At 42.8% G+C, this 11,128-nt stretch overlaps 2 protein-coding genes across 5 annotated transcripts; both read right to left on the bottom strand.

Annotated features, from left to right (window-relative positions):
* Positions 1-13: 13 nt before the first annotated feature.
* Positions 14-4,823, bottom strand: LOC124471437 (tumor necrosis factor receptor superfamily member 1B-like). The gene is made up of 9 exons (XM_047025920.1): positions 4,458-4,823; positions 3,370-3,475; positions 2,777-2,902; positions 2,414-2,572; positions 1,867-1,960; positions 1,482-1,729; positions 1,235-1,315; positions 892-941; positions 14-757 (listed from the first exon to the last, which is right to left on the bottom strand). Exons 1-9 carry the CDS (start codon positions 4,512-4,514, stop codon positions 305-307), a joined length of 1,374 nt encoding a protein of 457 aa, XP_046881876.1. The 5' UTR covers positions 4,515-4,823; the 3' UTR covers positions 14-304.
* Positions 4,824-5,937: 1,114 nt separating this feature from the next.
* On the bottom strand, positions 5,938-9,882 carry LOC124471439 (migration and invasion inhibitory protein). 4 transcript variants are annotated; one of them, XM_047025921.1, is made up of 9 exons: positions 9,405-9,882; positions 9,105-9,274; positions 8,718-8,820; positions 8,327-8,438; positions 8,070-8,146; positions 7,375-7,501; positions 7,033-7,129; positions 6,627-6,764; positions 5,938-6,359 (listed from the first exon to the last, which is right to left on the bottom strand). In XM_047025921.1, exons 1-9 carry the CDS (start codon positions 9,763-9,765, stop codon positions 6,219-6,221), a joined length of 1,326 nt encoding a protein of 441 aa, XP_046881877.1. In that variant the 5' UTR covers positions 9,766-9,882; the 3' UTR covers positions 5,938-6,218. The 4 variants fall into 4 exon arrangements, with proteins under 4 accessions (XP_046881877.1, XP_046881878.1, XP_046881879.1 ...); XM_047025922.1 differs by having other exon boundaries at positions 9,111-9,274; XM_047025923.1 differs by having other exon boundaries at positions 9,105-9,325; positions 9,405-9,530.
* Positions 9,883-11,128: the final 1,246 nt, after the last annotated feature.

The following is an 11,128-nucleotide window of genomic DNA, read 5'->3' as shown; positions in this document are numbered from 1 at the left end:
ATAATACAATTTCTTTACATTTGTTAATTATTTTTGTTTTATTATGTTACAACACCGTATTTTAATTCTGGTGAAGAGAATACATCGTTGGTAAATCCTTAACCAGGAGGGGGCGATAGTGGCTTATTCATGAGCCAAGATGATGCATTTGATCGGAAGATTTAACACTCAATAGCAGTATTAAGAAAATATGTAGACTAGAGGTAAACTAGCTATTTTCACATATTTAAAACTACACTAACAACGACTATGTATACACTTTGTACATGAAATATATACATTAAATGACAGAACATTTGCTTCTTCAAGAATGTTCACTCTCCTGAACTGCAATCAACACCTCCTTGCCTTCCTCCTGCTGCGCCACGCTAACACACTCCTCTTCCTTCCCCAGAGGAAGAGGTGGGTTTGTGAAGTTATTTTGCAAAGAGTCTGTGGGCAGACTGGAAGGTGCGGAACAGCACCCATTCCCCATGTCCACATTGAGAGTGATGTTGAAGTTCACCAGGGGGCTGGAGGGCAGTGGACTCACTGGGGACTGGGGGCTGGAGGGATGAGGGGAGGGCTGGGTCTGATATGTAATCATCTGGGTAGTGGAATGAAGAGGCATGGGCTTGTTTTCCTGGTTGCCGGAGCAACCGTTAAGGGAAGGTTGTGCCTGACTGATGTTGTTGCTGTGGTGTCCTGTTGTGAGAAGACACTGCTGTTCTGGGAATATGGAGGTGAGAGACATAAACGTGGGATCTTTGACGTTCACCTGAAGAGAGAGATTGAGACAGAAGAAGGCACAATAATGAAAAAGCGGGTTTGTGTGAGATGTTTGTGTCATACAGTTGTGTACGACTGTAATAACTAACTGTAATATTAACAAAAACATGCTTTTAAGCTCACCTCTTCGAAATTTCCATTGGAATCTGTTTTGGAGTTGTTGGGCTTATAACCTGCAAATTATTTGAGAGAGAATAAATTGAAAATAAATCAAAAAGAGCCATTACAGAGCTAGATTATAAAGTGATGACTACATTGTAGAATACTATAAATTTACGTAAGTAACGTAATTTAAGTATTTTAAAACGAAGTAAGTATTTAGTATTTCAGTTATTTAAGTATTGAATTTATGATATTGGCCAGTGCAGTCGCTTATATCGGAATGTCTTTCTCTGAGAAGAAATGTTTCAGAAAACATTCAAACATTTTTGACAAGCAAGTAACAATCTTATATGCAACACTTTACCTCTTCGTCTAATTTTGCATGACACCAAAACCCCAATAATAACCAGCACCACAAAAACAGCAAAGCTCCATACTAATACATCTGTGAAAAAAAAAGAATTAAGAAAAAACATTAGCAAAAAGAGAATGAATTAGTAGCAAAGTGGTCAGTGTAAAAATAACTTCATTGCAATATAGTCATTTAAGGAACATCCTTTTACAAAAAAACACACACTCAACTATCACAAAATAAAACCCAGATCACTTACACAGATAATGACCTATCCCCTTGTGTGACAATCCGTCATCTGATGGTGCAACAGTAGTCTTTGGTTTACAGCTAGTTTCCTTTTGTGTAGAGTTTGTGTTTGGTGTTACTGTGGTGGCCTGTAGGGTAGTTGTCTCAGGTTCAGTTGGTGTCTTTGGATGGATCGTTGTCTGAGGGTTGTATCTATCACACACACTGTCTGAGGTAGCATTACCGGGGTGTAGCATTACACTGCCTTGAGCCTTACAACTGGATATAGAAATAAATACAAATAAATGTTTGAATGCATTTATGTTATGTATATTTGTGTCTGTGTGTGTGTTTGCATTTGTGTGTGTTTGCGTGTGTGTATGTGTGTGTGGTGGTGGGGGTGTTGTCTTACTCACTCTATATGTTTCTGGCAGGGTTGGGTGTAGGAGAGCATGTCAGAGAAGGTCCCATCAGGGCATGGTTCACACTCGACATCCGAGTCAGCAGATCCTGAAACAGAGAGAACATTCCAATCCTTGGACATACTGTTTGTCTGGGAAGTCTTCCATGGATTATAACTATTACGAAGCAAATAAATGATGTTTTTTTCATCTTTTTAATCATAAAAAACCTTCATTATTTTGACTAAGCCACAGGAAGTTGTCAGTAAGTAGACAGGATATCCCCTTTTATTGCAAAGGTTGCATTGTGTCATTTTTTAACCAGTTTGGTTGCACCGGATGAGAGTGCCAAGTCTTTGATGTTTTCAGTGACTCAGGGGGGCCTGAAGACTTTGTGACAGTGGAGTTACTCTTACACAGCTAAAAAAAAGTATTACGTTTTGTAATAAAAAAATACAATAATCTTATTGTAATACTTAAAAGATTACAATACATCTAACAATGACATGATCTACATCCTACAAAAAACAGAAGCGTGAAGATATGAGTGAGACTATCCTACCGTTTCTGGAGACACCATGGCCAGGCACGCAGGATGCATAGCTTGTGCACGCTTCACAGAATTGGTTTTTAAAAGCAGTTGTGCAGTACATCCCAGGCAGGCATGTACAACGAGTCCGAGTGGTCTTGGAGCATTTCTGAAAATACTGCAAGCCTTTGTCTTTGAACAGAACACATAGATGCTCTTACTAGCCACATAAGAACTGTCGTTCGTGTGAAGTCAACATGCACTCTATGACTATGATGATTAAACATGATTAGATTGACAAACAGCCATATTGGGGTAAAAACAAATACAAGGAAAGTATACACTGATTGAACCACAGGCAAACATCCCAAATCGACGGTGTAGTTATCTACTCACCTTTATCACACTTGGGACACCTGTGGCAATTACGGACGAAATGATATGTCTCTGTGTACTGGGCTGGGGGACACTGTTCACATTCTGTTTCTGTTGTGGCACTGCATTGATTCCTGAATCGGGTCCCTGTCCAGAGTTTAGTGAGATCAGTACCAAGAACACAGGTTATGCAGCCATGGTCTCTGGCCTATAGGCTTCGTCATCATTAAGTGGGGGGGTATAGCTTAGTGGGAAAGAATCTGATTGCAGGTCTAAGGCAGGATCAATTCCTGCTCTGTATGAAGCTTTGGATAAAAGCATCTGTGAAATGAATACGTTCTCATGGTCGGAACTCAGTGTGGCTGTCTCTTCCTTTTCGTTTATCGGCACATCCTTCCCTTGTTATAATGCAGACACTCTACATACCTACTGTATTCCATACACTTGACATCCAAGACTAAGCATCAATGGTTGTGTGTCACTCTTTGACTTTTATTAAATATATATTATTATTATTGCTGGTGGTGGTGGTGGTGGTGGGAGCAAGGAGTCACATGGAGTCTGGCTGTTGAAATGTGTAAAACAGACATCCTATTAAATCCAACAGCTCTTACCAGGAAGACATTTCTTGCAGCACAGATTAGAACCCTCTGGGACATATTCTGTGTTGGTGTTATTGCAAGATCCACCAGGCCCGGGTTCATATGGTAGGCTGTGCACCTGCATGCAAAGACGTGTGCCAGATCAGTGACCGATTATGTACGATTGATCAAGTGTTGTCACAAACATTTTATATTAGAAGTGTTCTGGCAAGAATCAAGACCCTGCTTGTCCATCACTTGCCCTGTTCTCATCTAAACCCACACATATGCCTATGTTTGCTGACTGTCACAACCTGCTTGTAAGAATAGGAGAGGAAGTGGTTTGGATGATCTGATGTTTCCGAGAAACTTACAGTGGGCTACAAGCTTTCCGAAATGTGAATATTGTGGTCGGACAATAGGTGTTGCCAAGCCCAAGAAAGATAATTATCACCCAGCTTCCTCTCCTAGACTGCAGGTTGAGACTGCATGTTCTTGGCTGCGTTTAAGAACAAGCTTGTCGCTCGGGTTCAAGCTTGCTGGTCGTGTATTGCCGCCTGAACAAAATGACAGTTCTCTCTACAGTCAGAGCCGCACTATCTGAACAAAATGACAGTTCTCTCTACAGTCAGAGCTCGCACAAGTAGGTGGAACTTCAGGAAGAGGCCTGTCCAAAACTTGTAAGGGCGTAATAGTTTGTGAAAGACCCAGAGAAACACAAACGTGCCTCCGACGAGGCAATATCCCGGACAATTTTGGAATCCCTGCCGGACGCATTTTTTAAGTCTCGATAAGAGGACATGTCCGGGTAAAAGAGGACGTCTGGTCACCCAAGCCCCTTTACACAGACACGAACTACTAAATATATTATGACAGTCGTGCACTTGCTGGTACAGCTAAGAAGACCTTATGACCCAGTTTCGTCAGAATGCGTGAATAGCAGCGTTGTCATTTTGACAGAACCTATAAAAACGTTTGCTTGAAGAATTGCGTGTAGAAAAAAACGTGTAGTGATGTATATGAATGTATACATTCAAACCGCAAACAAGCAAAGTTCAATTGACAACGTTTTTAATTAATTATTCCAGACTTTCCCCAATTCGGTATTCTGGAACACTTACCTTGTAAATTTCAATTGACAGCCGGATCACCAATAACAAATAGGTAGTCCTTCTCATAATTTAAGATTATCATTGCCCGAAGTCAAAAACTAAAATGTAAGAGTGCAGCCCACACTTCTCAGACTAGAGCATTTCCTTGATTGCACCTCCTACTCTGTGTTAGTTTGTTGTGCTTGTCAAACCAGAAAAGTTCCAGCTTCCTCCACATAGCTGGAGTAGAAATGGACAAACAATTGCTTTAATCCAATCTGACCGGAAAACAAAGTCTTGAAAGAAATTTGACTACTCAAATGAGCTGTCAAGTGGTCGCAGATACTGTATGTCGCTGTGAAATACATTACATGCCTGTTGGAAAATAAAGGAGGACCATTCCATTTGCGGTCTATGACACAACATTGTCTTGATTTGCTTTCACGTGCCTTATTAGTAAAAGTCATTTCAGTCTAGATGGTTCCCACAGTGTCATTTCAAAGACCACTCTGAAACAGTAGGCAGAATAAAGGCAAAATATTATGTGAATAAAAAATGACATTTCTACGGTGGGCATTTTGTGCATCTTTAAACGTTTAATGTAAAACACGATAAACACGTTTTAGGGAAGATTCACCTGTCACCCACTGCATATACTTGACCTTAAAATAATGGAACCCCCCCCTCCTACACCTGTCATTTAGATTAACTGTAATCGTGTGGTTAACTAAATATTATTCGTCCCCAGAAAGAGCTGGCAAACTTGAAGATCCGGTTTCATTTTCACAGTTCGCCCTCATTACTTTACACAACAGGAAAACAAGTCTTATTTAAGTAAATCATTGCCACAATTTTAGGACAAGGTGCAGGCACCCTCGCCACCCTGTCATGGGAAACTCACCGTCTATGAGCTCAAACCCCCTAGTCCAGAGAGTGAGCTGCAGCATTGCTCTGATGGAAAGTCTACTTTAACTGTATGTTTCACAGTGGAAGACTCATTGCATGGCCCCTATGCATTGATACCAAATGATCTTGTCAGTCACTGAGCTGTCTGGACTGTGTAACTTTGGCCTTTTTGTTTAAGACCCGAGACAGCCACTAACATCCGCAACACATCCAGTTATGGTTACAGAAAATCTATTTTTCAAGATAAGTCAGATCATGTATTGCACTGCAAAACGATATGATGACTCCACCATTACAACAAAAATGTTGTAGAGACTTTCAAAGTCAAGAAGTGAGAAAACAATTCTGGGTGTGGGTCTACATGCAGTGAGATAATGTATTTCCTCTCTAAATTAGTGTGTGACCTAACCTCATAAACAGGCACAGCAGACTCTCTTGGCTTTCTTGAGTCCTTCAAGAGGGAAGTAAAAAAAAAATATATATATATATCACTGAAGTACAGTTCGTAAACATTGTCAGGGGGGGGAAAAAAGGGAAAAGAAACGGAAAGTAGGATATGAGAGTTTCAGAGATTGCAAAACACTTCACTTCCTGTCCAAGAGCACAACTTTAAAAACACTTAGTTTTACTCGATAGCAATTTCAGTAGTACAAAACAAACAAAAAACATTTTCAACAGCAAAATCTACAACACAGATGTACAATTTTGTAATCAATAAAAGTTCTGTTAAACGTTAAAATAATGGTTTACACTGCTTGGTTTACATCAGCTTTTATTGGAGGGCCAATTGGTGCCAAACTTCTTTTCAGCCCTTTCAAATACTTACTTGGGACTGCCTATTTAATATATGTCAAAAGACTACTTGATGGTGTTTCCAGTGGGTGTTCACAACACAGGATAGGAGGAGCAACATGCTGGCTTGTTAGCAGGAGGCAGACGCTGGATATGGTAGCGGGCCAGACGAGACACGTTCAACAGCTGGTCGGAGCGTGTGCTACCAGACACTCTGGACACGGAGAGATCCTCCTGAGGACGAGGTTCAGAAGATGCACATGAAGCTCACACGATAAAAGACTTGATAAAAGCTAGGCTTGCTAAAGGTGACCTGATCTCTTCACAGTGATCCTGTACATTCAGGCTTGACCTATAAAAAAGGTTTCAAGCCCTGACTGGCCATTCATGTTAGACAAGGTCAGAGGGAAGACATTTTGTAAAGTTTGCCACAGTACCAGACGTATTCATACGTCGCTTCCGATAAAAGCGTCTGCTAAAGGTTGATGTAAAACGTCTCACCTGCTGGTTCCCAGGCTGTGGCAGCGCTGACGCCAGCCCAGTGGGAGGCGCTGTGTTCCTCAGGTAGCTCCGCAGGTCCAGGCTGCTGGCCAGAGGCAGAGAGCTGGGGGCTGGGTTCGACCAGCCTGAGAGACAGTGCTGTGGGAAGGACACAACAATGCCACAAACCATGTCACGGGCTTGTCCCAACAGGCGAGCTCTATGAAACATAGCTGAAAAATCAAAGCGTTAAGTTGGGCAACGTGGTGAGTGAAAATCTGATAACTGTAGTGTTGTCGCAGTGTAGGCCTGAGCAGGTTAACCGCACGTGACTCAGATAACGGAGGAACGTTGTTGGTACTATATCTTGAATTCAGTCAGAACAGCCTGGCATAGCTCGTCTCAGTCACGGCTGTGTTCAACTCACTGAAGGCAACCCAAGGCTGTCTGAGGGGTCGAAGCTGCAGCGCCGGTGGGCCTTGTACTGGTAGGCTGGCAGGAGGGTGGACCGAGGGATGCTCACCCTGGGACACAAACACAACGACAACACATTCATAACACCCACAGCCTGCAGCGCTAAAACGAGCCAGCCATTCACACTACCGGATTGTCATTCGAGTGACGGTTTCGCCAGTTCAAATGTCTTCCGTCCCGATACGAGACCAAGCCAAAGGGACATGAGCCGAGCGTGTTCTCTGTTCACTGAACATTTTTAAGATGGAAACCTTTGCAATGATTAAGACGTGGGATTAGCTATAGGGCTAAGCACCTGATGAAAGCAGGCTCGGCTGCAGAGTGGGGGTGGTCAGCTTTGGGCATCTTACACACGGGACAGGACTCCTGAGGGTCCAGAGAAGCTGGGAACAACCTTCCGTTGATCCTGTAACAGAACGTACCTGAGGACACACACACACAGCTATTAGTTGTTTACTACCCGGTACTTATGCACGGAAGTACATTTATATACATTTCTCATTCATAACGGTGTAATGTCGAACAGTACAGGAATGTCGTAGCATAGTACAAAAACCCTCCTAAAATTCAAGTGCAAGAAAATAAACATACGGCATCACAGTGTCAGTGCAAAGTTGGCTGTGGAAGGCGCTGCATTCAGGAGGCTGGGGATAAACAACTCTCAGATGGTCTACGGTTGAGTCTACGGCATGGATGAATGAACGCGTCCAGTTTGAGTATTTTGGAGGGTGTTCCACTCATCTGCTGCAGCACATGTAAGCCCAATGTGACCCAACATCTGTCAAGGCCACTTGAAAGGCCAATTAAACTGACTACCTAAGTGCCTACATCAGCCTTTGCATCCACACCTCCATGATGCCGTCTGTGTTGTCTGACCAAGCGAATGTAGTATGAGGGCGATTGGTTGCTAGTGCCAAATCTCTCACTTACACCTGACCTCCTCAGGTCCTTTTCATGTGTCATGGGTACGGAGGTTTAATCAGGACTTACACTGATGAGTGTCTGTTTGCTCTGTGGCTTCCTCCTCTGCCGACAAATGTTGGGGAGGGACTTCATCCTCAAGTAATCTGTCAAGTTGAAGTCAAAACATTTAGCGAACAAATACGTCCAATATGATCCATTTCCATTCAATCTTTCTCTCCTGTTGCACGACTTGGAGACATCTCACTCTCACTAGTCGTAAATACAAAGTGCTGCAATGCTGACTACACAAACTGTTGTACTAACTGGTGAGGCACCCGACTCACCCTACATGCAGGCTGTGGACACACTGGTCTCTGTTGACTTGTCGGAACGTCCGCAGGTCACTGAAGAACTCTTCAGAGCGTTCCGTGAGGGAGCTCTCAGCATCCAGAAGACCTGGGAGGGGGGGGCATACACTGCACATCAATCGGCATGGGAAATCTTCTCAATTTCAAAATAATTCTAGCCTTAGTTTCAGGGAAATAGAGAAAATGTGAGAATAAGAATGGGTGAGTGAGAGAGTGCAATAGACAGAGAGCAAGAAAGACATCTCAAGGGAAGGAAACGAGAGAAAACGATTGGGCGTCAAGAGAAAGACAGAAGGTAATTGAGACTTCCTGAGAGAGGGAGATTGAGAGGAAAGTGCAAGTGAGGATCACGGAGAGCGAAGGATACCTGCTATCCAGTCGTAGCCAAGTAAAGGCTGCATGCGGCGTCTGTCAGATGCTGTTCCCTGCTCCCAGCCAGGAGGCTGCTCTGTGACTCGGCCCATCTCTCTCTACAAACACAAGCATCAACGCAAGTCACCACTTGTGGTCAGGTTATGCAGTTACACTGGATTACAGAGCCGAACTATGGGAGATGTCAGTGTTACGGGTAACAGAAACACATTCTGATGTTACAGCACCATCTACTGGCAAAACAGCTATCCCTAGCCTTGACCATGAGCAACCATCCTTATTGCAATTTAATTAAACTATGTGTTATTAACCGAGACTGCCTGCAATTAGACCCTGGGAAAGAGGAATAAATATTAGCTTTCTATGCCACTCCTTAGCTCACCCATACTTGCTCTTGGTTGTAGACAACGGGTCTAGCGTCGGATCTCCTGGAGACTTGGGATCTAACGTGGCCTCTGGTCCGGCTGTTGCCTCGATCTCGGAGAAGTCCAGTATACACCGCTTGACCATCCCCAACATGGCTTTGTGAGGTTTCAATCATCAGAGATGGTGCTGATGACATGAAATGAGTGGATTGTGCTGGAATAGATTCCACCTACTCGTCTACAGTAACAATAAACATTGGTGTGCATTTTAAAGATTTTTTTAACTTTCATGCACAATGTTTCAATAAAACACTTACCAGCCGTTCTCAGTGGGGCTACGGTGATTATCTCATTGAACCGCACAGCGGGTTTTCCGAGGGCAGCCCGTGCAGCAGGACCACGGTTGGCGTCAGTAAGTGTAACCATAAAGTCTGCTGGGTTTCGATTCTCTTCGTTCTGCACCAACAAGAGGTGGCTGACCTCCGTTATTGTACTGTCCTTTTCAACCACCGAACGTTGTCCACTAGTCATGTTTTGTGCGGTTGCTTCTGAATTAACTCTAGTTATGCTTGCTTCGGACCTCATACTTTTTTTTAGTCTTTCTGTTTGGTGCCTCAGCTGCAGCAACAAGTCTTGATTCCTCTCTCGTAATACATTTAAACCTTCAGTCGAAGACATTTTAACGTTAGATCGCTTTTTCTATCCAACTGAATAAGCAGCAACAGGTATGAGTGAAATACGTTTTTCAAATCTTCGTTGTTTCAGCTTGGCTTTCCTCCCATAACAACGAGTTGAAAACACTTTGATTGGCTACCCAAGTTACCCAGAATGCCAAGTGACTGATGTGTTGCAAAGGAAAAACAACAGGGGGAGCAGTTGGATTAGTATTGCGTGCCAAACCAAAAGCTATGATAAATATATACTTAAGATTTACATATATTTGAATAATAAATATGTGTTTGGATGAATATATGGATAAAAAAAAACATTTGTAGGCTATATGATTAGTTTGAAAATAAATAAAAAATCTAGAAAAAGTGCTGGCCTTTAAATTAATCGCCATTAGATGCAACAAACCTTGGTAGAATCTTATAATAATAAAGTTTTAGGTCTGTCCTCAGTCTTTTGCGTCTTCTGTCTTTCATCTTCAATGTCTATGAGTTATAGAAAAGTATTTTGGATCAAAGGATTTTCTGCAGGCTACTTCAAAACGGATTAAAACAGAGCCTTTTGTTAGTTCCTCATCATATTTCATTTTTTTAACAAGGTCAACTCTTTTTTTTCTTATTATGTCCTTCTAAAAGGCCAATCAACGCTTGTAAAAGCTGAGATATTGGTGTGTATTCATCCTCAACGGTGTGGCAGGAAGAGATTAGTTTATCTGCCGTTAAACCTGTCCATCCATGGTGACACTAATCATGGCACTGCAGGTGGCAGAGGGTCACAGTTATAATGATATGCGTGCTCCCCTGTCGAGCGGCACGGAGCGTAGCAGATCAGTGTGGGCGAGCTGGTGCTCTGTATTCCAGTCACGGCTGGTTTGCATTGAGAGGTGTCCCATCCAGTCCAGAGTTATTAGCTGACCACAGCACTGTGGAGTTGCACCCCATTATCATTAAATGGTGGCAGTCATGAAGTCATATACTCCTCTCTGTCCCTGTAATTACTCTCCCACGGTTGGGCTCCAGGCAATTACCGCCTGCTGCCGGAATGCCTCATCGTTCATTAGCTGCTGATAACGTACACCGCAACAACAAAAACAAAAAAACGCAATTACACAAGATTTACAAACATATTATTATTAGAGCTGAGCACAAAATGAACTGTTCGTTTAGAAAGTGCTGGTTCATTTGGTAATGGGATTTATTGTCATAAGAAAATGTAATGTCTAATTTGGGTGGGCTGGGCTGGATGGAGGGTAATCTTACGGCTCATTGTGTAAAGCTATGAGAGCCTGGCACTGAAAGCTAGGTGTTGTCCTCCCAAGTCTCACGTCTTTCACAATCCATTCAGACCCTGTAGAGGGCGATGTATGACTTTT

The sequence above is a fragment of the Hypomesus transpacificus genome, chromosome 9 (assembly GCF_021917145.1).
Source record: "Hypomesus transpacificus isolate Combined female chromosome 9, fHypTra1, whole genome shotgun sequence".
NCBI lineage: Eukaryota > Metazoa > Chordata > Actinopteri > Osmeriformes > Osmeridae > Hypomesus > Hypomesus transpacificus.
The sequence above is the reverse complement of the archived record's forward strand: the minus strand, read 5'-3'. Positions and strand labels throughout refer to the sequence as shown.

Coding starts and splice junctions, on each gene's coding strand:
- LOC124471437 (XM_047025920.1), bottom strand. CDS start 4,514: ATGAGAAGGACTACCTATTTGTTATTGGTGATCCGGCTGTCAATTGAA. Junction 3,476..4,457: donor TGTCAATTGAAATTTACAAG/GTAAGTGTTCCA, acceptor CTTTGCATGCAG/GTGCACAGCCTACCATATGA. Junction 942..1,234: donor ATGCAAAATTAGACGAAGAG/GTAAAGTGTTGC, acceptor AATAATTTGCAG/GTTATAAGCCCAACAACTCC.
- LOC124471439 (XM_047025921.1), bottom strand. CDS start 9,765: ATGTCTTCGACTGAAGGTTTAAATGTATTACGAGAGAGGAATCAAGAC. Junction 8,821..9,104: donor ACAACCAAGAGCAAGTATGG/GTGAGCTAAGGA, acceptor TTGTGTTTGTAG/AGAGAGATGGGCCGAGTCAC. Junction 8,439..8,717: donor TGGCTACGACTGGATAGCAG/GTATCCTTCGCT, acceptor CCCCCCTCCCAG/GTCTTCTGGATGCTGAGAGC.